Raw genomic sequence first — 26,657 nt, 5'->3', positions numbered from 1 at the left:
GAAATAATAAATAAATAAGATGGAGCCCTGTCCCCAAAGGGCTCACGATCTAAAAAGAAACATCAGATAGACACCAGCAACAGTCACTGGAGCTCCTGTGCTGGGGGTGGATAGGGCCAGTTACTCTCCCCCTGCTAAATAAAGAGAATCACCAAGTTAGAAGGTGCCCCTTTGCCAAGTTGGCCGGGGTAATTTAAACACAGCTGCTTATCTTCACAAGCAACACATTACTAAAAAGGATAGAAGGCTTGCAGGGCAGAAACACGGGATACTTTAACGCAGGGTAGGGGTGTGCACGTGCTGTTCGATGTGGAACCCGTCCGCGTCGAACCGGCCCGGTTCGGTGGCTTGATCACGAACTGAACCAAGCCCGGTTCGAGCAGACCAGTTCGGCATCGAAGGGTGGCAGACCAGTGGTGGCGGAGTGGTGAGAAAGGTTGTCTGTGGTTCTTACTGGCCTGGCCAGTGCCACTGCTCACTGCCCCCCCAGGGTATCCCATTGCTGCTGGATTGTCCTTTAAGCAGGCCACCCATGCAGCAACGGCACAGTTCTGGCCTCGGTGGATGCCGTTGGACTACCACTCCCATCATCCCCAGACACAAGGGCCCGTGTCTGGGAGTTGCAGTCCAATCCCATCTGAGGATGCAAGTTTGAGAAGTTTGAGAGGAAAGCTGGTCTGGTGGTAGCAAGCATGACTTGTCCCCATAGCTAAGCAGGGTCTGCCCTGGTTGCATCTGAATGGGAGAGTTGATGTGTGAGCACTGGAAGATATTCCCCCCTTTAGGGGATGGAGCCACTCTGGGAAGAGCAGAAGGTTTCAAGTTCCCTCCCTGGCAACATCTCCAAGATAGGGCTGGGAGAGAGACTCCTGCCTGCAACCTTGGAGAAACCGCTGCCAGTCTGGGTAGACAATCCTGAGCTCGATAGACCAATGGTCTGACTCAGTACATGGCAGTTCCCTATGTTCCCTATGTTCCTATGAGAAACCCTCCCTTAATGGACCCGGCAACCCGATCCCTCCCGTTTCATTTTGGCTCTCAGCTTCTTCAGCTCGTCGTCGTCGGGGTTGACCATCAGACCATATTCCACCGTCGCCCAAGCCTCTCTGTGATGCCCCGCCGCAACGTCCGATTGCGCCGTTCGCACAAAGGCTTTGGAAAGCGCCTCTCGCTCGGGGCCAGCGGGGATAGTGGTCAGAGCCACGGACGGCTCGAGCTGGAGGGCTTTGATGTACTGCTTCACGGCGGCTCCCTCCTCTGCAACGGATAAGAGCATACGTCCTTGGGAGCAGAAATCCTCAATCTGAGTCCGCCGGCCGGTTGTCCGGTGATTTCGGACCACCGCCTCCATGTCCTTCAAAGCCCCCCGGTAGTCGTTCAAGTGGGCCAGGCACATGGCACGCTGGCGCAGGTACTGAGGGTTGCGGTTGCTTGCCAGGACGGCCAACGAATAGTAGCCCACGGCCTTGGTGTGGCAATGGTCCCTCGCCAAGGCATTTCCTTCTTTGGAAGCGACCTACGGGCAGAAAAAGAGATGGATTCACCAACCCCGAATCCATGTCGAGTGCCCCGGGGCTTGCGCCGAAGCAAGTATGCTCAGGAGCCAGGAATTCATGATGAGAGCTGGCCTTGCCGTAGTGAGTGTGAATCGTAGTGGGCCCCTTTGCTAAGCAGGGTCTGCCTTGGTTTGCATTTGGATGGGCAAGGCCATGCAAGCCCTGGCTGATATTTCTCTTAGGGCAGGGTTGCACAACTTCAGGGCTCTGGTTGTTTTTGGGTGGCAACTCATAGGGACATAGGAAGCAGCCTTATACTGAGTCTAGGGGTCTGCCAGCCGACTCGAAGTCGAATCGTCTCAGCTCAAAGGCTTGCCCTCGAGCCGAGGCGGGCCCGGTTCGGCTCGGGGTTGAGCCAAACCCTCTGAGCCAGTTCTGGCCAGGTTCGAGAGTGGTGGTGGCAACAGTCACTGGAGGTACTATGGAGAGGGCCAGTTACTCTCCCCCTGCTAAATAAAGAGAATCACCACGTTAAAAGGTGCCTCTTTGCCAAGTTAGCAGGGGAAAGATCTGCAGGCAGGCTGAAATTGTGCAGTTCTGCCTTAGGGGATGGGGCTGCAGCTCATTTGGAAGAGGTTCTCCTTGGTATGCGCAAGGTCCCAGCTTCCATGCCTGGCAGCATCTCCAGGCAGGGCTGGGAGAGACCCCAGCCTGAAACCTTGGAGAGCTGCTGCCAATCCAAGCACACACACTATTGAACCGGACGGACCAAGAGCCTGACTCAGAAGGCAGCTGCAGATGTTCATCAGGAGCATCCATTGGTCAGTGGGAGAGCATCTCCTTGGGATGCAGAAGGTCCCAGGTTCAATTATCCCTGGCAGCATCTCCAGGTAGGGCTGAGAAAGACCCCTGCCTGAAACCTTGGAGAGCTGCTGCCAGTCAGTGCAGCCAATACTGAGCTAGATGGGCTAAGGGTCTGACTCAACAGAAAGCAGCTGCCTATTTTCCTAGGGACTGATACAGCAAGGCCATTCTTATCTACTTTCGACAACCTATGGGCCACATGGCACACACACACACACACACACACACACACACACACACACACACACCGCCACATTATATGGCAACAGTCAGGTGGCAAGAAAGCAAAACAACTTCAACAGCCCGCTTTTGATGACTGAAGAGAAGTCTGGGGACATTTGCTCTTTTGCAGCAGTTCATGAAGGACAATTAGGGGAACGCCATTAGGAGGCTGAAGCTGTAATGGATTTCTCATTACTGCTCTTTTACTGCTCCGAAATGAAGAAGCACTTCGGCATAAAGGGTGACTATTTAAGTCATCAACAAAGCTACTGGAAAAGCCGCCGCCGGGGGTCTGGGGCAAGGCCATGTTTTTGTATATTATTTTCACTTGATCTTATTGATTTCTACATGTATATCCTGCTCTTCCTCCTAGGAGCCCAGACGGGTGTGTCTAGTTATGTTGAGCCTCATGACGACCCTGCGAAGTAGGTCAGGCGGAGAGAGAAGTGACTGGCCCGGAGTCGGCCAGTGAGTTCCATGGCTGAACGTTGCATGGATTTGAACCCGGGTCTCCCCACTCAGTGTTCCGGAACACTCCTAGCAGGAATTCACATTTTGGGGGGGAAGCCCCCTTGAGCTGAGCCCGAAGCAGTTCAGATTCAAGCCGATCCAGGCCTGAACCAGTTTGGACTGGAGCCGAACTGGGTCTTGCGCACCCATGCACAAAGCCCAACTGGATCTGGTTCAGCTCGGGTCAGGTTCGATTCGATTCGAACCGGGTTTTCTGGTTTTGTGCACATCCCTCGCGCGTCCAATGGAAGATTCGCCCAAGGCTTCGTGCTTGTTGCACGGTGCCTTGTGGGATATCCAGAAGCACAAACAGTGCCAGAATATAGTCCTGCCAATTTCTCTCTCTCTCCCTTTTCTATGGCACTCCTGAACTATTGCACACTGTGAAATAATGGGAGATTATTTAGGTCCCCAAAGGGCCGGCCCACCCTGCACCCCAAAAGACAGTCTTCTTTGCCCATTGCACCTCAGCCTTCAATAAATAGCGAGTCCCGTCAGCTGCACCTCTCTCTTTTAAATCTGAATTGCCTGCCTCAGTATTCGTTTCCCAAAAGGAATGGCCGCAGCCTAAAGCTCCAAATTAAGGGCAGCAGCTTGTCGTCTCTGAAGGGTTTGGGTTTTGCCCCCAGAATAGACTTGGGAACTTCCTCCCACTGTATCCTCAAACCAGCGGTGCACCTAGGTAATGTTGGAGCCTGGACCTAAAGGCCTTTGGAACCCCCCCCCCGGTCCCCCCTCCGGCTGAAAGTAAAGCATTATTTTTAAACATGTAGGTTCTTGAGGGCACAAACCACACCACCCAGGACAGACTGAAGAGGATTTTTTTGGGGGGGGGGAGGCAAATAACTAGTGTGGGCTAGTTCTTTGCTGGTCATCCATGTGGGCTGGTTATTGGACCTCACAAATGAGTAGTCTGTGGCTCACATTAAAGCCAGGATTCCACACTTCTCAGCTTTGGGGGCACCCCAATTGAACACCACCTCGGGTGCCCCAAACCCAAGGGTTAGGAACATAGGGACATCGGAGGCTGCATATACTGAGTCAGACCCTTGGTCCATCTAGCTCAGTATTGTCTTCACAGACTGGCAGCAGCTTCTCTGAGGCTGCAGGCAGGAATCTCTCTCTGCCCTCTCTTGGAGATGCTGCCAGGGAGGGAACTGGGAACCTTCTACTCTTCCTCCATCCCCTGAGGTGAATATCTTACAGCAGGGCTTCTTAACCTTGGGTCTCCAGATGTAGTTGGACTACAACTCCCGTCATCCCCAGCGGCCATGACAGGGGATGATGGGAGTTTTAGTCCAACCACATCTGGGGACCCAAGGTTAAGACACACGGTCTTACCGTGCTCACCCATCAAGTCTCCCATTCAGATGCAACCAGGGCAGACCCTGCTTAGCTAAGGGGACCAGTCATGCTTGCTACCACCAGACCAGCTCTCCTCTCCTGGGTCGATCCTGGTTGCTCGCTGTGTTTGGCTAGGAACATGCAGATTGGAGCAGGGGGCTAGTATAGAAGACCTCCAAGGTCCTTTCCAGCTCTAACATGCTACAATCCTAGCCTCTCCTCCTCAGGACTCTCTTTATGCCCTGGAGAAATGCGCCATATTGTTCTTTTATCTCCCACATAAAGTCACTGATTGGTAATTAGTTCTTAAAAATCTCCCAACTCTTTTCTCCCAGCAGAGAGACGTCTGAGCCCCCCGCCCCCTCCTTATCTAGAGATGAGAGGCTTTTTTGCCACCGGGATTGGTAAATTAATACAGTACTTGCTTACTTAACGCCCTCCTGCTGGCTTGCAAGGTTGCAAACACAGCGTCTCTCTCAAGGCCATTTATTTATTTAGCATATTATCAAGAGGCTTGCTTTCCTTTATGTTGTGTTTTGAAAAGCGCAGTAATGGACCTTCCAGCTTGAGTGCACAGACTCCACAAACAGAATGAGAGAGAGAAAGAGAGAGAGAGAGAGAGAGAGAGAGAGAGAGAGAGAGAGAGAGAGAGAGAGAGACTTTGGGAATAAACTTGAAAATCTGGGCAAATTTAACAGGAGACTTCTGGGATAACAGGAGATGAGGTGCAAACATCCGTAGAGCCAGAGATTGACAATGGTGTAACATAGGAACTAACGGTGCTGCCATATACTGAGTCTGGCCTTGGTCCCTCGAGCTCAGTATCGTTTACACAGACTGTGGCAGCAGCTTCTCCAAGGTTGCAGACAGGAGTCTCTCTCAGCGAGGTTTGCCATATTCCAGCTTCCCAAATGCGGGTGGCCTAATTTGCCTGTTATGCATATCATGCTGCAACTAATTTGCATTCTGTTTATATATGTATCGGACATATTTGTATGCTTTCCCCTCTTTCTCTGCCCTCCCATGTGATCAGATCCAGAGTAAAATCTGGGCAATCCGGGCAGCGCATTTGAAATCCATGTAAATCTGGGTGGAATTTAGCAGCCGGGTGAAGGAGCCAAAATGCGGGGGCAAACCTAAATTCCGGGGGATATGGCAACCCGACTCCCAGCCCTACCTGGAGATGCCAGGGAGGGAACTTGGAACTTTCTGTATGCAGGCATGCAGACGCTCCTTCCCAGAGTGGTCCCATCCCCTGAAGGGAATCTCTTGCAGTGCTCACATGTAGTCTCCCATTCAAAGGCAAACCAGGGAGGACCCTGCTTAACAAAGGGGACAATTCATGCTTGCTAGCACAAGACCAGCTCTCCTCCTGATAGATGGGTTAAATAAATGAAAGAGAATTCAGGCGGGATTCAGTGCATGGCATAATGGACACAGGGATCTTTGCTATTTTTCAAGTGAAGACCATTTGGTACAAAAAAAAATAAAAATAAAGATCAATGCGAGAGCTGTTTCCCACTGGGCTCACTTCCACACAGTGCTGCACTGTACTTAAAGGGCCGGGCGGGTCCTTTAAGAGAGACAAAGCCCTCGGTAGAAAGGAGTGGGATGGGCTACACTGCCCAGCACTCCATAGACGCCTTCCAAGATGGCCCCGGGGCTCAAGAGAGCTCAAATTCCCTTCAAGGAGACTCTCTGGCACTGGGAATGGGAATGGCCCCCTCTTCATGGTGCCAGCGGGACTGTGCAGAGTATCGATCTCTGGAACACAGGGACATAGGAAGCTGCTGTATACTGAGTCAGACCCTTGGTCCATCTAGCTCAGTATCGTCTTCACAGACTGGCAGCGGCTTGGCCAAGGTTGCAGGCAGGAATAGGTTCACGTGGATGAGACGGTAAATCTCTTCTGGAAAAGTTTGTATGGTTATGTGCAAAAAGACCAGTGTATCTCTTCTAAACAGCAATGGGGCAAATTGTGGAAATGGACGTTGGACGTAACTCCGATTACCTGATGTGCCTTGTAATCCCCCATCCCCGAGTTACAGTACTGCCTGCATATACTTTATAACCCTGTGGGTCTCCAAATCCTTGTGTGCAAATCTTTGTAGATAGACGATGTACAAACAACTACTTTGTATATAATTGTGCTTTGGCAACGTACTGTATGCTTTGGTAATTTGTTGGTTGAATTAAAAAAAAAAAATCTTGTCCTATTTTTTTTTTTAAATCTTGTCTTATCTTGGAGATGCTGCCAGAGAGGGAACTTGGAACCTTCTGCTCTTCCCAGAATGGTTCCATCCCCTGAGGGGAATCTCTTGCAGTGCTCACATGTAGTCTCCCATTCAAAGGCAAACCAGGGAGGACCCTGCTTAGCTAAGGGGACAAGTCATGCTTGCTACCAGAAGACCAGCTCTCTTTCTCCTCTGGCTGAAGCTTCACACAGGCCCAGTAGATCTCTCACTGAGATCATCTGGGGAGGTCTGTCTGCAGTTGCCACCAGCTCATCGAATGGCTCCTCAAGGACGAGCTTTCTCCATTGCCACCCCAGGACTTTGGAACACTCTCCCTGCCAAAATAAGAGCTTCCCCTATCTGGCAACTTTTTAAAAAGTTTCAAAAGATGCATTCATTCAACCAGGCTTTGAATCCGACTTACAGAATCTGTCATCGTTTCCCCTTGTTTTCCAGTTTTCCAGTTTTAATCTTGTTTTCATCTGTGTTCTGTTATCAGAAACCGCCCATAGACATGGGTTTGGGGCGGTATATAAATTTATCCAGGCTTTTAATTCGACTTACAGAACTTGTCATTGTTTTAATGTTTGAATCTGTGTTGTTTTATCGTCAAATGCCCAGAGGTATGATTTTGGGGCAGTATATAAATATGCTGAATGAAGTGAAATAAAACAACAACAACAACAAAGTATAACTTTTTTTTCTCGCGCACACAAACATAAGTAACTCCCCTGCTAACTTGGCAAAGAGGCACCTTTTAAAATTGGTGATTCTCTTTATTTAGCAGGGGGAGAGCAACTGGCCCTCTCCGTCCCCTGCACAGCATCCCTGCAGTGGCTGTTGCTGGTGTCTATCTTTGTTTCTTTTTTAGATTGTGAGCCCTTTGGGGACAGGGAGACATGTTATTTATTTATTTATATCTATGTAAACCGCTTTGGTAACTTTGGTTGAAAAGCGGTATATAAATATTCATTGTATTTGTATTTTGCAAACAAACTCTTCAAATTCTATGATAGATAACTACAATAAATTTTAAAAAATGAAATTAAAAAAATCTAATAATGCAATAAAACAACAATAACAACAACAATAATAATAGGCTTACCTGAGCAAGGCTCTGTCGTTGTTTGTTGTCCAAGAAGTTCATCAGGAATCCTAAGTCTTTGTAATCGTTTGCAGCTAAATTGGCCAAAATATGGGCTGCCGTGTGCACGTTTCTTCTTTGGGCCTGAAGGATGCCCAAGCGAGAATTGACCGAATCGTCCGGCATAGACTGGCCAAACGATTCCTGAAGGTAGGCCAGAGCTTCTTTGTGTCTCCCTGTTGGAAATGGTACCGAGATGCCAAATCCTCTTCTCTCAGTGATCGCAGCAGCAGAATTATTATACAAAATGCTTGGTTTAGGGCAGGGCTGCTCAACTTTGGCCCTCCTGCAGATGTTGGCCTACAACTCCCCTAATCCCTGGCTATTGGCTACTGTGGCTGGGGATTATGGGAGTTGTAGTCCAAAAGCATCTGAGGGGCTTAAGTTGAGCCGGCCTGGGGGATGGGGCTTAGTGGTAGAGCATCTGCTCAGACGGCCCAAGGTTCAATCCTGGTATCTCCAAGGATGGCCGAGAAAAATTCCTGCTTGACGCCCCGGGGAACTGCTGCCAATCAGAATAGAGAATAAACTCGTCCTGATAAGGAGGATCTATCTGATGACGAGGAACTGTGTGCGTGGTTGATTTTGGAACATGTGTGAACATACAACTAGGGGAGTGATCCTGTGTGTGAGGCAGGAAGGGTGGCTTGATCCTACTCAGGTCTCCTCATGCCCGGCATTCTATCAAGGTCGGAGGAAAAACCACTCCACTCCGCTTCTGCCTCACACCCGATCACTGCCCCTGCTGCTCACACAGGGCCAAAAATTGGGAGCAGGCACATTTCCTGAAGCTGGGAGGGATGCTTGTCCTGGCCAAGTTTTGATTGCGAGAACGGTCTCAATTCTGATCTGCATGGATGAGCCAATGATCAGTCAAACAATCAATAACTTTATTCCAGACCCTTTTGACCAGAATAAGGCAAGAAAACATAACACAGGCAGCTGTGTAAGGCTATAAAATCGAGGGAGTATAAACAGTAAGAAAGCTATAAAATCGGTAATAATAATGTTTAATAATGTTAAAAATCTAACATTACAGGTTGAGTATCCCTTATCTGAACTGCTTGGGACCAGAAGTGTTCCGGATTTTGGACTTTTCTGGATTTTGGAATATTTGTATACTGTAATGAGACATCTTGGGCATGGGATCCAAGTTGAAACACGAAAGGTTACTGTATACTGTATTTTATTTTTTAAGGTTTTATTTAAAGTATAAAAAGAAATATCTATCTGTCTATCTATCTATCTATCAAATTTGCACACTGCCCCAAACTTTCATCGCAATAGCATAAATCAAGTTAAAAACCTATACAAAAAAACTTAAAACAATTTAAAAAATAAACCAGAGATTATACAAAAAAACTTAAAACAATTTAAAAAATAAACCAGAGATTAAAACCTAAAAGATTTAGGAAGCTGAGAAAGCTTGGGCAAAAAGAGGGGTTTTCAGGGTTGTTGTTTTTTGAAAACTGCCAGAGAAGCAATTAATAGGCACTGAATTTACGGTAACTATAGGTAGCTGTCCACGATGCACGCCGTGGTGGTTTCTGGATGCAACTATAGGTAGCTGTGGATGCACGCCGTGGTGGTTTCTGGATTTTGGAGCATTCCGGATTTCGGATGTCCGGATTAGGGATACTCAACCTGTAATTAAAAGCTATAATGGGTAGAACCTATAAGGTGTATAATAAAGACCACGAATCAGCAGTTACAGTATAACACTAAAGGAGACTAAAAGGTTTTACAAATTAAAAGAGATTAGAAATGTATGGGTCAAAACCAGGGGCAGAGCCACCACTGTGAAAGGGGGCGGGTTCAAAGAAAGGGGGTTTCCATGGCCAGGGCGCCTTAGCCACGCCCATGTGTCTGATGTCAGACACGAAGGGGGTGTGGTCAGGTTTGCAAACGGGGCCATACTGAGCTAGATGGACCAAGGACCAGACTCAGTAGAAGACAGCTCCCTATACCCCAATGTCCAGTGCATGCTGTGACAAGATGGACACTGGCAATCCCCATCATGGGGAGGCATTCTTCATGATATTAGAAAGAGCTCTTACCCTCTGCAGCTAAGATGTCCACATACAGGATGTGACTCTCGGTCTCCTTGCTACGGATCTTTACGAGCGACTCCCCGACCACAGCGAGGTCCTTCAGCACCTCTTCCGCTGGTGGCTCTTTCGCGGCGCTGAGTTCCAGCAACACCGCTCTGCAATGTTCAAGCAGCCATCCATGGATCAGGGACTGGGCTTCCCGTCTTAAGGACAGGATTTCTGCAGCCGCCAAGCCTGGGTCGGCTTTGAGGGCAGAGGTCAGATCCTGCACCGCTTCCTACAAGAATGCAATAAGAGACAGAGCCTTAGGGGGTGGGGAAATCAGGAATGGGATCGAACGCAGGTGCTGAAATGTGAGGGATGCCGGTAACGTATATGGAACACTAGTGGTGAGAGGAAACCCACTCTGTACATGTCCAGTGCATGTCATTTAGATTGGGGCCAGTACTGCATTCGCAGCACGGCCAGAAGCAGCTTTCCCTGCCTTTAAGGCAGGGAAGAGCTGCTCCTGGCCACACTGCGGATGTAGCAATGGTAATTTAACTCCCGTCCTGAACGGGGCTGCGTAGCCCCGCTCGGGAGCTAAACCAGGCCCCCCGCCATATCTGATGTCAGTCACAGGGGTGTGTGTCGGGGACACAAGGTGTGGCCCCTGAGGGGCGGCGCCCCAGGTTCTTTGAACCCAGTGGCCCAACGGTACTTACACCTCTGTTTCCTGATTTTCTAAGACGTTGAGCTCTTTATCACGTGGTAAGAGATCACTGTCTACCCGGCTCTCATAATATACATAGGAGCCCACTGGAAATAAACACATATGCATGTTGTAAGCCAGAGCAAACCTATTACGGGCTCATTTCTATGCTCCGCTCACCCTTCCAAAAGCCAAAATGACATTTAATTAGCTGGCTTTCATATCGGTTGGGTAAACAAAAGCCTTCCATTTTAATCCAGAGGTATTAAGGATGCTGGGGCATGAAATAATCATAATAATAATAAAGAAGCCTGTCTATTGTGATGTGGCTGCTCTCTCTGAGAGCAGATAAGCCTTTCATCCCGTCCTTCCCATTAAGACACCCCTTGGGGGTTTACCACACAGAAATAGTTTCCAGATAGAAGGCAGGGGGGAGGTTTTTAAAATGTTAATCCACTCAACCTTTATCCAATCAGTTCCTTTGTCACCTTCAGGGCTCTTTGCGGGGATTTTGGGAAACAGGCTTAGTTGCTTAGGCAATCTCTTTGCCTCTGTCATTTCCCTTCAGTTCTTAGGTTCTGTGATGAGGATCATAAGAAGCTGTCTTCTACTGAGTCCGACCCTTGGTCCATCTAGCTCAATGTCGTCAACACAGGCTAACAGCAGCTTCTCCAAGGCTGCAGGCAGGAGTCTCTCCCAGCCCTCTCTTGGAGATGCTGCCAGGAAGGGAACTGGAAACCTCCTGCATGCAAGCAGGCAGATCCTCTTCCCATCCCCTCAGGGGAACATCTTTCACTGCTCACACATGTAGTCTCCCATTCAAACGCAAACCAGGGTGGACTCTGCTTAGCCAAGGGGACAATTCATGCTTGCTACCACCTAATGGTGCAGCAGGGAAATGACTTGCCTAGCGAGCAAGAGGCTGCTGGTTCGAATCCCCACGGGTATGTTTCCCAGACTATAGGGAGACACCTATACGGGGCAGCAGCTATACAGGAAAGTGCTGGCATCATCTCATACTGCACAGGAGATTCGAGGGCACACCTTTACCTTTACCGTTACCACAAGACCAGCTCTCCTCTCCAATTCTGGTATGGATTGTTGCAGTGTTGCAGTGCAGGATCATGAGACAGTCTGGTTTGCACTCTTCTACTCTCCCTTTATTAGGGAATGCTAGTAAGGAGGACCGAATGGCTCTTTGAATGGATAGACTCGCTTCCTTCTCCTCCCATGCCAATAATCCATCAAAATCTTCACTATAAACCTATGAACGGTGTCCAGCTGGCCTTGTGGCAGCAAGCATGAATGGTCCCCTTTGCTAAGCCGGGAGCGTCCACTCAACTTCGCATTTTAATTCTATAATAATATAGAATCGTATAGAACAATGATATAGAATGATATTTTATGGAATCGTAGCCCTGACTAACAACACCTCCTCCTCAACTTCCAGCTTTGTCCTTGAGCAGGAGGCATCTACGTCCCGTGGATGTGCGTGTACCAAGAATCGCAGTTTGGCTCAAATTTGAATCAGATTCGAGCCGAACAGCGTGCAGCCAAATCGGTTCGGTCAAACCAGCTGGCTGGTCCGGTCTGTTTGACCGAACTGGTTTGGCGGTTCAGCTTGTAAAGGGGAAACCAGAGAGGTCCTCAATCAAAGCTCCGAACCAGCCCGGTTCGAAGCGAAGCGGTCTGGCAATGAACTGTTCGTTCACATCCCGACTGGCTGACAGGTGTGTCGGGTGATCTTGCCCCTTGCATATTTAGAGCAGCTGCGTAGGACTTTAACACATCAGGATGATGCCATAACAGTTGCAGAGTGAGACGGCTATACACAGGTTTGAGCTTTCTTAAAGGCTGTGTTTTGACATCAAAACTTTGATTGCAGTGGGGAAAATAACCCCGCAAATGCTACCTTTTTCTGGTTCAGGGAGAGATGGATGAATCCTCTGCCACTCAGAGCCTGGACATTCCCAGGGTCCACTTTTAGGATGGCATTGAAATCAAAGATAGCGGTTTTCTTCTGCCCAAGGTGCCCGTAACACCGGGCCCGGGTGAGAAGGGAATCTACAGCAAAGCCCCCTGGGTGAGACAGAAACAGCCAGGTTCAAACATACAATACTGTTCTTCAGGACATGCTGAACTTAAAATATTTAATTTATAACCCCACTTGGCCTCCAAGGGGCTTTTAGTGGTTTATATGGGTTCTTTCACTCCCGTATCTTTAGAACGACATACCCAAAGATGGTCGTGACATGACCAGTTAAGTTTAGAGCTAAGTAGGGGCTCAAAACTGGCTTCCTGCAATCATGGTCAACACTCAAAAACCACTTTTCCATGGATGCAGTTGCCACTGGAACATGTTGCAGCCATGAAGAGCTGGATCTGAATGCAGCTCATGCCCTCTTGGGCATCGTTAACGAGACGCATGGTGTCGAGTCCACATGAAGTAATTAGGCTCGTTCACATGATTATGAACCGGGTGACTATGGGAAACACCTATATTGGGCAGCAGTGATATAGGAAGATGCTGAAAGGTATCATCTCATATTGCGCGGGAGGAGGCAATGGTCAACCCCTCATGCATTCTACCCAAGACAACCACAGGGCTCTGTGAGCGCCAGGAGTCGACACCGACTCAACGGCACAACTGTACCTTTAGGATGAGCATCCTACTGAGGTTCAGGAGCTTTGCATGCCCCTGTTTTGTGATCATGTGTGAGAGGAAAAGCAAGGTTGGTGGTGGAGGAAGCAATCATCTGGGGCAGAAGAGCTGGGTCAGAAGGTTGTATCCGGCTGAGGGTTTATTCTAATGTGCAGCTGGACACAGTGGCCGTATTCACACGTAACATGGAACAGTGGGTCCAATGGACCTGTGGTTTCGCTCCCCACCCTTCCTGCTCTAATCTCCAAATTTGGACCTAACAGAGAGCAGGCTCTCTGCAGTCAAGGAGACTGCAGAGAGTAGAGAGGGGACTGGCTGTGTGGGCGTCTTTCTTGCATGAAGGACAGCCCACACAGCCAATGAAAGGCAGAGGGAGGGAGGAGCGTCTGAGGGAGGGAGGAGCGTACAGAGGGAGACAGAGGGAAGGAGAAGCGTACAGGGAATGCAGCCTACAGTTCAGCATTCATATGTAATGTAGGCTGCATTGGGTTGGGGCGATGAAACTCTCTACAACCTGAGGGTACAAATTGGAGTTAGGAGAGTGAAAGCCCGAGTCGCTCTCTGTGTGGAACCCGAGTTTGAATGGTATGTCCTGCATTCGGACATACAGGTTTGGTAACCTCTGGTCTCTTCAACTCTGGTTTCATGTTATGTGCGAATGTGGCCATTTTGTGCAGTGGGAACTATATTTGCCAGCAGAGTGAATATAAGAACATGCAGTAAGAACAACCTTGCTGGATCAGGCCCAAGGACCATGTAGTCCAGCACCCTGTTTTCCACAGCAGCCCACCAGATACCTCTGAGAAGCCCACAGGCAAGAGCTGAGGGCATGCCCTCTCTCCTGCCGTTGCTCTCCTGCAACTGATATTTAGAGGCATCCTGCCTCTGAGGCTGGAGGTGGCCTATAGCCACCAGACTAGTAGCCATTGATAGACCTGTCCTCCATCAATTTGTCTAAGCCCCTTTTAAAGCCCTCCAAGCTAGTGGCCGTTACCACATCCCGTGGCAGATAATTCCATAGGTTAATTATTTGCTGTGCGGAAAGGTTCTTCCTCAGCCTTCAGTTTCATGGGATAAACCCTGGTTCTCAGTGCTGTGAGAAAGGGAGATTTTTTGAAATAAATCTCTGTCTACTCTCTCTACTCCGTGCATAATTTTACCAACCTCTATCCCCATAGTGGGTAATAGAAGAAGTTGATTTCCTCTCCAGTTTAAACTAAAGCCCTTCCCTTTTAAATGTGCCACTTCGAACAGCAGGTCCAAATGTGCCTCCATCAGGTCAAAATCCCCACATATAGAAAACTAGAAGTCTTTTCTCTGCTAAGTTTTCTATGTGCACACATTGTTTTCTATGGAGCAGCACTCTTGTCATATGAGCCCCTCCCCTACGGAAGTGGATCAAGCCACACCAAGGTCTACCCATCTCTATGGGCTCTCCATGGCTGGGGGTGGCATCTCCCACTTGCTGCCTGCCAGCAACTGGGGAAGAGATCGTCAACTGACTCTCGCATGACCCTGTGTGTTAGACAATTCGCCTCCATCAATCAGCCCGACGCGAGCCGTATCGCCCTCACTCCCTGCAACATCTCAGACCTATACAGCTGTCTCCACCCAGGGCAGAGGGGATTCCTTTAATCTTTCTGAACAATATTGAGTGTTGTTCTTTAGCAGATGTTCACGCAATATATCCAGGGCCCTAAGTCATAAAGGGTAAGGATAACCCGACCCCGGGCCAAATGAGAGACATTTGACAAGGAAGCGAAGATCACGTTGATCATCATCAACCCTTTCAGACGCAGATCTTGTCCTCGTACCCAGACTACAACCTCTAATTTTATCTGGAGCAAACTAGAAGTCTGCTCTGTACGGTCTACATGCAAGAGGGACCCAAAGGGAATACATCCAAGCCAGTCTTGTGATAGTGAGCATGAACTGTCCCCTTTGTGAACCAGGGTTTGACATGGGAGCACTGTCGGCTGTAAGATATTTCCCTTAGGAAATGGGGCCATCGCTCAGTGGAAGAGCCCCTGCTTCCCAGGTTCAGTCTCTGGCAGCATCTCCAGGTAGGGCTGGGACAGGAACTTGCCTGAAACCCATGGAGAACGGCTGCCAGTCAGAGCAGACAATACTGAGGAACAATGTGGTTTCAGGATGGCAGTGCCCACCTCAGTATGACGTGGACTCAATATGGCACTGTCGCCTGAGCATCAGGAGCATCCATAGCTAGAGGTGTGCATGGAACCGAGACGGGCAGTTTGGTTCGAGTTTGAAATGAACTCGAACCGAACCGAACCGAACCGCCCTGTCCACGAGCTAGTTCAATCAAACCCAGTGTGACCCAGTTCGATGGCCCTGCTTGTAACAGGGAATCGGGTAAGGATTCCTCATTACAAGCAGAGGAGGCCAGAGGGGATCGCTTACCTAAAAATGGGTTGGGGGGCAAGCAAGAGGGCTGTTGCAGTGGTGGCAGCTAATGGCTGGGGATTCTGGGAGTTGTAGTCAAGCACATTTGGGGAATGGTAGAAAGCCCACTGGTCTTACCAGCAGCTGCGATGGCAAAGGAGAGGTAGAGGATGGCCTCTTTGAAATAGCCCTCCCCTGGCTTGTGCTTCAGGATGGTCACGGCCCTGGCATGGCAGTGCTTCTGCATCAGCTGCTGGTCTTCGTCTCTCAAAACCTTCACAAATGTCTGGAAGCAGCAGATGTCTCCAGTTTGGATCATTTTCTTCAGGATCTTCGTTAAGAAAAGTGTGGGGAAGAGGGAGGCATTAATAGCAGCAGCAGCAACAAATTTATATACCGCTTTTCAACAAGTTTCCAAAGCGGTTTGCATAGAATTAATTAATTAGTTAATTAATTAATTAATTAGATGGCTCCTTGTCCCCAAAAGGGCTCACAATCTAAAAAGAAACATACAATAGACACCAGAATTAATTAATTAACATCATCACCATCAACAACAACAACAACAAATATGCATATGTATCTACTGATTTTCAACGAAAGTTTCCAAAGCAGTTTACATAGATAATTAGTTAGTTAATTAATTAATTAGATGGATCCCTCTCCCCAAAAGGGCTCACAAACTAAAAAGAAACATACAATAGACACCAGAATCAATCAATCAATCAATTAATTAACAACAGCAGCCGCAACAACAACAACAAATATGTATATACTGCTTTTCAACAAAAGTTTCCAAAGCGGTTTACAGAGAGAATTAATTAACTGATTTATTGATTAATTGGATGGATTAAAGGGCTCACAAAGGGCTCACAAAGAAACAGACATAAAATAGACACCAGCAATAGCCTCTGGAGGGATGCTGTGCTGGGGATGGAGAGGACCAGTTGCTCTCCCCCTGCTCAACAAAGAGAATCACCACGTTGATTCTCTCCAAGAAGTTTAAAAAGACATAAAAACAAACACCATTTAAAACACACTGCTTAAAACTATATAAAAACAATTCAAAACCATTTAAAACCAATTAAAATACTTAAAGACACTTTAAATTTAAATTTAATATATAGTTTGGACCATGTTACCTATCTTTTATGAAGCAAGAACACAGATTGGCGATTTTTGATTGATTGATTTAAGTACTGTCAAGTCAGTGTTGACTCATAGTGACCTTAGACCGTTTTAATCCTAAATATCTTTTGTCTTATATTTTATGCTTTATTCTGTTTTATCTGGTCATGAACCATAATAAATTATTCAATTATTATAATCCTAAATATGTTCTAGACAGTCTTAATCCTAAATATAAATGTATTAACAAATATAGATAAAGGCATAATGCATATATTTGTATTTAGTGGGGCTCTTTGTGTATCGTTATACCAAGTTGGGCATTGGTCTATCTTCTTCAATATTGTCTGCACTGGCTGGTAGCGTCTCTGCGAGGATTCGGGCAGGGGTCTTTCCCAGCCCTACCTAGAGATGCCAGGGAGTGAACCTGGGACTTTCTGCTTGCAAAGCAGATGCTCTACCACTGAGCTATACTTTCCTCATAAATGAAGCTGCCACATACTGCCACATACTGAGATGGACACTTGGCCCATCTCAGTATTGTCAACCCAGACTGGCAGCGGCTTCTCCAAGGTTGCAGGCAGGAATCTCTCTCAACCCCTATCTTGGAGATGTTGCCAGGAAGTGAACTTGGAGCCAGAAGGTCTTCCCAGAGTGACCCTATCCTCTAAGGCAGGGATTCTCAACCTTGGGTCCCCAGACGTCATTGGACTTCAATTCCCATAATCCCCAGCCACAGTGGCCTTTGGTTGGGGATTATGGGAGTTGAAGTCCAATAACATCTGGGGACCCAAGGTTGAGAATCCCTGCTCTAAGGCAGGGCTGCCCAACTTTGGCCCTCCTACAAATATTGGCCCACAACTCCCATCATCCCTAGTTATTGGCCACTGTGGCTGGAGATTGTGGGTGTTGTAGTCCAGAAACAGCTGGGGGGGGTGTGCTAAGTTGAGTAGGCCTGCTCTAAGGGGACTATCTGACGCATGTAGTCTCCCCTTCAAATACAAATCAGGGTAGACCCTGCTTAGCAAAGGGGACCAGCCGGGCTTGCTACCAGAAGACCACTTCTCCCTGCCTTGCCTGGATGTAAATGCAACATATTCCATGTGCTCACAGTCCTATGGGGCTGTTTTCTGTTAGCAGCCAGGAGAATACACACAGAGACATCTTTCCTGCAGCACACCTTCTATGGAGAAACCAGACCTCTACCAGATGAATGCTGTTCCTCTTCCAAAAGGGCAAGCTTGCCCTCTGCTGGGAGATGGTAGCTAGTTCTGAACTAGCCTGAAAACGTTGTGCATGATTAAAGGTTGGGATTCTGTTTTCTTACCCTGGGATGGATTCTTGTAAGCAGTTTGTAAGCAGATGGCTGAGTGTACGGTGGTTTTGTGAATCCTTTCAGATCTCGGGAATGTAAGAAGCATAGGCGCAGAGATCAGGTGGTAGCTTAGAAGGAGAGCATCTGCTTTGCATGCAGAAAGTCCCAGGTTCAATCCCTGGCAGCATCACCAGATAAAGTGGGGCAAGACTCCTGCCTGCAACCTTGGAGAGCTGCTGCCAGTCAGTGCAGACAATACTAAGCTAGATTGCCCAGTGGTCTGACTCAGTATATGGCAGCTTCCTATATTTTTCTACCTGCTCCTTCTTTGCTCAAAAATCTCTCCTCACCTAAAGCTACTTTTTTTTTAAAGGACTCTGCTACGTGTGTTCGTGCTAACGTGTAGCTAGCCCCTAAGAAGACATTTGAGCAAGATTTTCAATGAGAGATGTGTTCCTTTCCCTGCAGTGGCAATGACCTCCCACATCTGGCCCCCTCAGCCGAGGGACCCAAAGAAATGACGGAGCTAACTTATTTTTCTTAATGAACTTCTGCTAGTCACATGCATGGAGCCTGATGGAATAGGATCATGCAGAAAGCTGCCTACAACGCCAGAAAGCCTGAAGATCTTCCCCCCATGTGACAGCTTCAAAAAGGCACACCTCATCATGTGGGAGATGGGGAATTCAAGCAACAGTCTCCTGACAGGTCCTCTTAACAGATGTGTATATGTTTTTATGCTAGGAGCACTTAACAGCTGCTCCTTTTTGTTGGGTATGTGTGTCAGCTGCCTGGAGTGTCTCTCTCAGCGTCAACTGCCAAACCAGTAACCATAATCTGCAGACATAGGAAGACAAGAAGCTGCCCTCTACTGAGTCAGACGTTTGGCCCATCTAGCTCAGTACTGTCTACACTGACTGGCAGCAACTTCTCCAGGGTTGCAGGCAGGAGTCCCTCCCAGCCCTATCTGGAGATGCTGCCAGGGATTGAACCTGGGATCTCCTGCATGCAAAGAGAATACACTACCACTGAGCTAAGGATATGCCTGAGAAACATACGAAGCTGCCTACTGAGTCAGACCCTTGGTCCGTCTAGCTCAGTCTTGCCTACACTGACTGGCAGCAGCTTCTCCAAAGTTTCAGGTGGGAGACTTTCCCAGACGCCTACCTAGAGAGACCGGGGATTGAATCTGGGACCTTCTGCATGCAAACAGATGTTCTACCACTGAATTATGGCCCCATCCAGTAAGCAGTATTATACACGGCTTACTGGTTGCTCGTCTGACATTCTTCTTACCTGGTTGCAATCATATAAAAAGCCTTTCTTCAGCTGAAGCAGAGCCAGCCTAGCGAGGATCGCAGATTTCTGAGATGTTTTGGAAAGAGCCACCAGGAGGATCTTATGGGCTTCCTCCCCTCGGTCCATTTGATAGAGAGCATCGGCACACAGTATCTGAGATGGCTCAGAGGATGCATCCAGCTCCATCAGAAGAACAGCTAACTGGTGGACCCCAGATGCATCCCTGGACAAAGGGAGGAGAAGATATTTAAGTCCCTCCGAAGTTCGTTTGCCTCATTTCCCACCAGCGTAATCGCAGGTGTACTAAAATGTTTTTATTTCGAGCATTTTATATGCCACTGTTCACATCTGAATTCATTGCCACTTCTAATGAAGTTTAATTAGAGCAACTCCAGTACAATCAAAGCACAATAAGTCTAATAAAAACCAGCAGTCTCCAGAATCCAGAAGCAGTGGTAAAAGACAATAATTTAAACAGCGCCATTGGTTAAGAGATGATTGATAGATAGATAGATGGATGGATGGATGGATGGATGGATAGATAGATAGGCAGGTAGACAGATAGATAGACAGAAAGATAGATAGATAGATAGAGAGAGAGAGAGAGAGAGAGAGAGAGAGAGAGTTAGGGGAAGGCCCACTGAAATAAAGACTGCAGAGAACCTCATATCCGTTACATCCGAATGCGGACAGAAACAGGGAGCAGAACCGCGGGTCCATAATTTGACAAGAAGGAAGGCCATTAAAAAGGTGTGAAATGAGTAGGACTCCAATGAGAACTAAAACATGGAGCTCTGTGTTCTCTGTCGAGCCAGTTAAGGACTGTCCTTTGGGGGGGGGGGACCTGATTTCTAAGCATCGTAGAGCATTTGCTTTGGCTCACTTTGATGCCCTGCCTTCAGCTGTGGTAGATTACGTGTTATGTGCGAATGCAGCTGATACGTGAGACCTTGCATGGAACTCCTGAAAGAGGTCTGGATTCAGACCTTGAATGCAACTCAGCTGCTAGTTATGTCACACAACGCTAAGAGATGCTGTCGCACATCCCTGTCCTGAGAATTCCCAGGCCCCCTCTGACTCTACAGAAACCAGCCTATTTCTACAATATTGGCCATATTGGCCTATAACAGCAGACTTACCCTTCTTTCGTTTGGAATCCATTCAATGTTCCCAACCTGTTTTGCTGGGGAGCCGAGTTGCCGCTTTGATTGGGATTCTTTCCCAGGATCTTCTGGGCTTCTTCCTGCAGAACAGTCAGAAGGAAACCTCTTTGGTTCCACGGTACGTAGGACTTGATGGCAAAGGCGGTGTCCTCAGATCTGAGCCTGCAGGCCGTGATATAGTCCAGGGCTGTAAGGTACGGACTTCCGCCCAAGGCCCGGATCAAACCACGGCCACACAACGCTTTGACACAGCTGCTGGGGTGTGGGGAGTTGTGTTCTACAATCTTCTGGAAGTCCTGAAGGGCTTCTTGGTGGCAGTTGGCCTGAAGGTGGCAAAAACCCCGGAGGGCGAGGAGGGTGTTGTGGTAGGTCTCCTGCTCAGATTCCAGAAGGTGGTTGCAGATCTCCAAGGCCTCCTTGGTATTCCCCTCCAAGAGGTAGCAATCTGCCAGACGGACATTTAGTTCACGCCTGGCTCCTGGGGCGATCTGGATGAGGAACTTCAGGGTGCGGAGAACCGCCGAGAGCATCTCTTTGCCGCTGTCGCTTCGGACTTCTGGTCGGGTGCGCACGGCTTCCCGGTACGCCACAAACTCCGCATCTAAAGCTGCCCTGGCATGCTTCTCGATTCGCTCCGCATCACTAGCCGAGAAAAGCGCCTCAAAGTGGCTCTTTGCCAGGCTGGGTTTGGCCTCGAAAGCGGCGGTCAGGTCCCGTATCATTGCCTCCACTCGCCCGCCCAGAGAGAAGTAAGCGGCAGCCCTGTCCATGAGAAGGTCGGAAGCTCTTTCGTCCCACAATGCACTGCTGGCGGACAAGGCCTCTAAAGCCTTGCTGTAGACAGACACACATTCCTGATATTTGTGTCTCTCAAAGAGGTGTGCAGCCCAGGCTTGGCAGACACGGATGTCCTCAGGCGCTATGGCAACCAGGAAGTTATAGCAGCCCCCTTGCCAACTTTCTAGGCCCTGGCTAGAGACACTGTTCTTCTGACAGGCGATGAAATCAAAGGCAGCCTGGAGTATCTGCTGCAAATACTCCTTGTGCCTGCTGCGCACGAACTCCACCGTCTCCTCTTGACACTTCCCGAAGGCACGGAGATACTCCACGACTCCATCTTGGCACCCCGACACGACCAGGGCCAACGCGCGGGTCAGCAGCAGCTCCAAACTGGGGTGGGCGTCGAGCAGGGAATCACACCGGCTCACTACTTCCTGGCAGCGGCCTACTCGGAGCAGGGCCTCCATCTTGTAAAGCGTGGCGGCCATGTTGTGGGGGCTTAGGGTCGAGAGGAAGACGGCCGCGATCCCGACATTGGGTGCCGGAGGGGTGAGGTTGCCACACGGAACCTTGGGGATGGGGCTCCCCCCTTGACACCATGCCTCCAAGGTTGTGGTCACTTTCAGCCGAGACTCCTTCCCCAGCGACAAGACCTTCTCCACAGCCACTGGGGCACTGACGCTGAATGCAGCCATGTAGTAGGCCGTAGCAAGGGACAACTCATCAGTGGCCAGGCAGCGGTCTCCTTCTGTACAGAGTTGCGCAGCCTGCTCCTTACAGGGTGAGATGTCTTTAGAGATCTTTCCATCACCAGCAACTCCACTTGCAAGCCTTAAAAAAAAGTGGGAGTGGAGGAATCCATAAAATAAAATTTCTTCCACTAATTTCATTCATTGATTCATTCATTCATTGTTTAATGTAGACTAACTGGGCTGGGCGCAGAGCATCTGGGCCTCTAGTTCTATGCCCCCACCCGCCCACTGCCACCATTGTTTTCTTTCCCTGCACGCCCACTGCCACCACCATTTTCTTCCCTGCCCACCCGCCACTGCTGTTTTCTTCCCCACATCTCTCCTGCCTCGTCTGCAAGCCTGTTTACCGGTGCCGCCACTTTCCTCTCCCCCTCCTGGCAGCTCTCTCGCGAACTTTCATGAGAGCTGCCACACATGGGATTAGTAATGGGTACGCCTTAGAGAAATATATATCTAGATACTATCTTTCATAAACATCAGTAGTGTCTACAAGAGCTTGCTGGAGCAACTTGCTCTTCTATGTTGCCCTATCCAGCTCTGATCACTACTACTATTAGTATAATGACAACGATGATGAATATTTATATGTCGCTTTTAACAAGAGTTCCCAAAGCGGGTTTACATAGATATAAACAATCAAACAAACAAATAAAATGTCTCCCTATTCCCCAAAGGGCCCACAATCTTTAAAAAAAAGGGGGGGGCACCATGTGATAATTTATCCATTTATTCAGGCCTTTACATGATTGTTTTATTGCTGCTTCTGTGTGCTTTTATCTGTTTACAATTTTTATGTTTGCATTTTATATATTTTAAATCAGATTTGTTGTCATATTTGTAGCCTAATCCTTTTAACTGTCATTTTTTATTATATGTTCTTTAACTTTTGTTAACCGCCTTGGGATTGTTTTTAATGAAAGGCGGTATATAAATTTAACAATAAAATTAAAAAATAAACCCCAGCAACAGCCACTGGAGGGATGCTGTGCTGGGGGTGGATAGGGCCAGTTGCTCTCCCCCTGCTAAGTAGAAGGAAATCGCCACTTTAAAAAGCTGCCTCTTTGTTCGGATTAGCAGGAGATCTTTCACCCCACGTGCAATGGGGTGAAAACTGCCTTGAACCGAGTCAGACCCTTGGTCCATCTAGCTCAGTATCATCTACGCAGACTGGCAGCAGCTTCTCCAAGGTTTCAGGCAGGCGTCTCTCCCAGCCCGACCTGGAGAGGCTGCCAGGTAGTGAACCTGCAGCCTTTTGCATGGCAGTAAAACAGAGGATCTACCACAAAGATCTATGGCCCTATCAGCATCGGAAGCTGCTCTATACAGAGTCAGACCCTTGGTCTATCCAGCTCAGAACTGATCCTAGGATCTTCCACCTGGCAGCAAAGCAGATGCTCTACCACGGAGCTACCGACCCATCCCAATACTGGAGTCCCTTCCAGCTCTACCTGGAGATGCTAAGGACTGAACACAATCCAGGTGATCTCATCAGCTTACTAGGACTACTAATACCACTACTATGAATATTTCTATATTGCTCTTCAACCAAAGTTCTCAAAGCGGTTTACACTGAAAAATAAACAATTCAAAAATAAGACAGTCACCTGTCCCCAAAGGGCTCACCATCTATAAAGGCAGGTACCAGCAACAGCCATTGGAGGCTGCTGGGGTTGGATAGGGCCAGTTGCTCTCCCCCTGCTAAATATAAGAGAAGCGCCATTTGAAAAGGTGTCTCTTAGCTCAGCTGATTACCCGGCTCAGTGTGGCCAAGGTTCTGACTCTGGCCCTTGGAGACATCTGAGGTCAGATGCATCCCTGGATCCCTGGCTTGGTAGAAGATTCTACCTATACAATATCCTTCTTAAGGTGTGGGGACCTCCTGAGCCTCTTGCCATTGTTTACAAGGCAAGCATTCATTTCCGCCTGTAAATTCAAGCCCAGATACACAAACCAGCAAGTAGGGGTGTGCACAAAATTGGTTTGCCCAGTTCGGTTCGAGTCTGAACTGGACTCGAACCGAACCGGGCATGCTTGGTTTTGTGGCACCGAAACCCTCCCCCCTGGTCCAGTTCGAATTCAAGCTGGTTCAGGGTTCTAAATTTTTTTAAAAAAATCAACTCACCTCTGTGGGTCCACCAGCCATGGGGACGGGGGTCTCCTTAGTCTCTGTCTCCCCCCATCAGCCTCCCCTCAGTCCTGCAAGGGCTGTTTTGGCCCATTTTGGCCCACGCAAATGGCCAGGGAGCATGCACTGTGGACTCCCAAATGGCCACCACCACTGCGAAATGGGCTGGAATGGCCCGAAAATGGGTCAAAATGGCCCTTGCAGGATGGGAGGGAGGTCAGCGGGGAGAGAGGGAGACTATGGGGACCTGCCCATGGCCCCAGCACCCCTGAGGCCGCCAGACCCACGGTGCCACAGCTGTGATTTAAATTGGTTAAAAAAAAACCCTTTGAACCCCCAAACTGTCCCCGAGCCATTCAAGGGTGATTTCGGCTCGAGGTCGAGTCGAACGGGACTCAGTCTGGCTCGACGGCAAACTCTTGCGCTGGACCACTTGGATGGCGAATTGGCTCGACCTCGAATCGGTTTGCACATCCTTACCAGCACGATTCCGTCCTTCTAAAATTTCCCGAGGTGGCGGGGAATGATTTGCATATCCCATTACCACTAATGAGGAAATGTGGATTTCTAGAGGGCGAATTTCCCTCCCTGCTTCTACCAGTTCCACTCTCCTCATCTGGCCACAAGAAATCGGAGGTAACAGAGTGCAAATGGGGAAGGAACTCACATGTTAAAGTCATCGCTGGCGCTCACGGGTTGGGGGTTGTGATGGTCCCATCCTGCTTTCATTGGAGGAAATGCCCGCCGCTGCCCATGATCTCGCTGTCACAGGCAAGCCGCTGTCGCTAGCAGAAAGGCATCGAGAAAGCAGCAACAGCCACTCAGTTTCTCACATGCCTCTCTGTTTCCCAGGAGACAGTAAACAGCAGGCCTGCCTGCTTGGTCCCGGCCGGAGAAGAAAGAGCAAGCGAGCAAAGTCCTGGGCTTTTATCCAAAGTAGCGAGATGCACCCATGATGGATAACCATGGGTACAGACAGCTCTTTCAGAGTTTCTATGTGATGGCTTCTGCGTTCAGAGATAAGCCAATATTATATAAGCCATGTCATTCATTACCCTTAAGTACACCTAAGTTCTTTCTTTCTTTCTTTCTTTCTTTCTTTCTTTCTTTCTTTCTTTCTTTCTTTCTTTCTTTCTCTTTTCCTTCTTTCCTTCCATTTATATACCACCCCTTATACAAATCATTGGGTGGTTTACAGATTTAAAACCTCAACAACAATGAAAACATTAGATCATTTTTAAAACAATTTAAAATATGAGGTTGGACATCTGGTGTGAGAATTTATGGCCTATTGCAATCTACATATAAATTGTAGCTGGGAATGATGGGAGTTGTAGTTCAGCACCGTCTGGAGGCCCACAGCTTGGGAACCCCTGGTGTAGACAATACTGAACTCAATGGACCAAAGAGCTGACTCAGTATAAAACAGCTTCCTGTGTGCCTATTTCCCATTGAGCAATGCACACATCGTGATATGGTGGACCAACGAACGAGACTTTTTTCTGGATCTATAGATTCCATACTAGTGTTCCCTCTAACAGGGGTTCCCAGATGTTGTTGACTACAACTCCCAGAATCCCCAGCTGCATTGGTTTTTGCTTGAGGATTCTGGGAGTGGCAGTCCACAACATCTGGGAATCCCTGTTAGGGGGAACACTGCTAACCATACAACACAATGCCTGAACAGGGATAATATTATGGTCCATTTTGACCACACCTTCTAAGGAGCATTTTCTCACCTGGCTTCTCCACATCTCTATGTGAGCTGAGAGCCTGGAAGCAAAACGGGAGCCATTAAGCCCAATATGAATAATTCAGGGGATCTCCAACGTTAAGTCCCCATGTGCGGACTACAACACCCATCATCCCCACCCACAATGGTCGACGCAAGTTTGAGATCCCCGGGATAAGGGACTGGTGTCACCTGATCTGAATGGGCAGCTCCCATCAGAACCCTCCCTGAAGCAGCAACGAGAGACGTGTAACTTACCACATCTCCCTAGGAACTCTGTGGGGTCCCGATCGCTGGGTTTCCCTTCTTCCTCTCCATACTATGGACTCAAGGCATCCCCCAAGGCACAGGTGTTCCCAAAGCTGCATCCAGAAGAGCCGTGGAAAGCGAGAGGTACAGACAGTTCTTTGGGACTCTGGTTAAATATTAAAGCACACCACCATTGTTCCTCCTCTCTCCGTCGACGTGTAATGAATTTTTAAAGAGGAGAAAGCACACAGGTGGTGCAACCGTGGTCGCACAGATGCGAAAGAGTTTTCTCTCTGCTATTCCATCCATCCCAAGCAACAGCTTGTAAAAAGCCACGGACGAGAGCATTCTGATCTTGCCATGAGTCCAGAGCCACACTTTCTCAGCAATGGAAGAGGCTCATGATTATTACTAGGATTGGAGGAACCTCTAACCTAGTTTAGGAGCTGTGAATGTGCCTGTATTTTATAATCTGGTTCCTGGCTGACAAATG

At 48.5% G+C, this 26,657-nt stretch overlaps 1 protein-coding gene and 1 long non-coding RNA gene across 2 annotated transcripts in view; one reads left to right on the top strand and one right to left on the bottom strand.

Annotated features, from left to right (window-relative positions):
• Positions 1-18,478, top strand: part of LOC128338488 (uncharacterized) — a 33,806-nt gene extending 15,328 nt beyond the window's left edge. The window contains exons 2-3 of the long non-coding RNA XR_008312639.1: positions 7,850-7,964; positions 18,438-18,478. This is a non-coding gene — a long non-coding RNA (uncharacterized LOC128338488). The remainder of the gene's footprint in view (positions 1-7,849; positions 7,965-18,437) is intronic.
• On the bottom strand, positions 878-24,984 carry TTC34 (tetratricopeptide repeat domain 34). Its single transcript, XM_053280990.1, has 8 exons — positions 24,851-24,984; positions 20,503-22,137; positions 19,361-19,586; positions 15,760-15,952; positions 12,469-12,635; positions 9,872-10,142; positions 7,776-7,990; positions 878-1,516 (listed from the first exon to the last, which is right to left on the bottom strand). The coding sequence occupies exons 1-8, from the start codon at positions 24,910-24,912 to the stop codon at positions 995-997; spliced, it is 3,291 nt and encodes a 1,096-aa protein (XP_053136965.1). The 5' UTR covers positions 24,913-24,984; the 3' UTR covers positions 878-994.
• Between the last annotated feature and the right edge of the window lie 1,673 nt (positions 24,985-26,657).

This window comes from Hemicordylus capensis, chromosome 16, assembly GCF_027244095.1.
Source record: "Hemicordylus capensis ecotype Gifberg chromosome 16, rHemCap1.1.pri, whole genome shotgun sequence".
Lineage (NCBI taxonomy): Eukaryota > Metazoa > Chordata > Lepidosauria > Squamata > Cordylidae > Hemicordylus > Hemicordylus capensis.
This window is presented reverse-complemented; position numbering and strand designations above follow the sequence as displayed.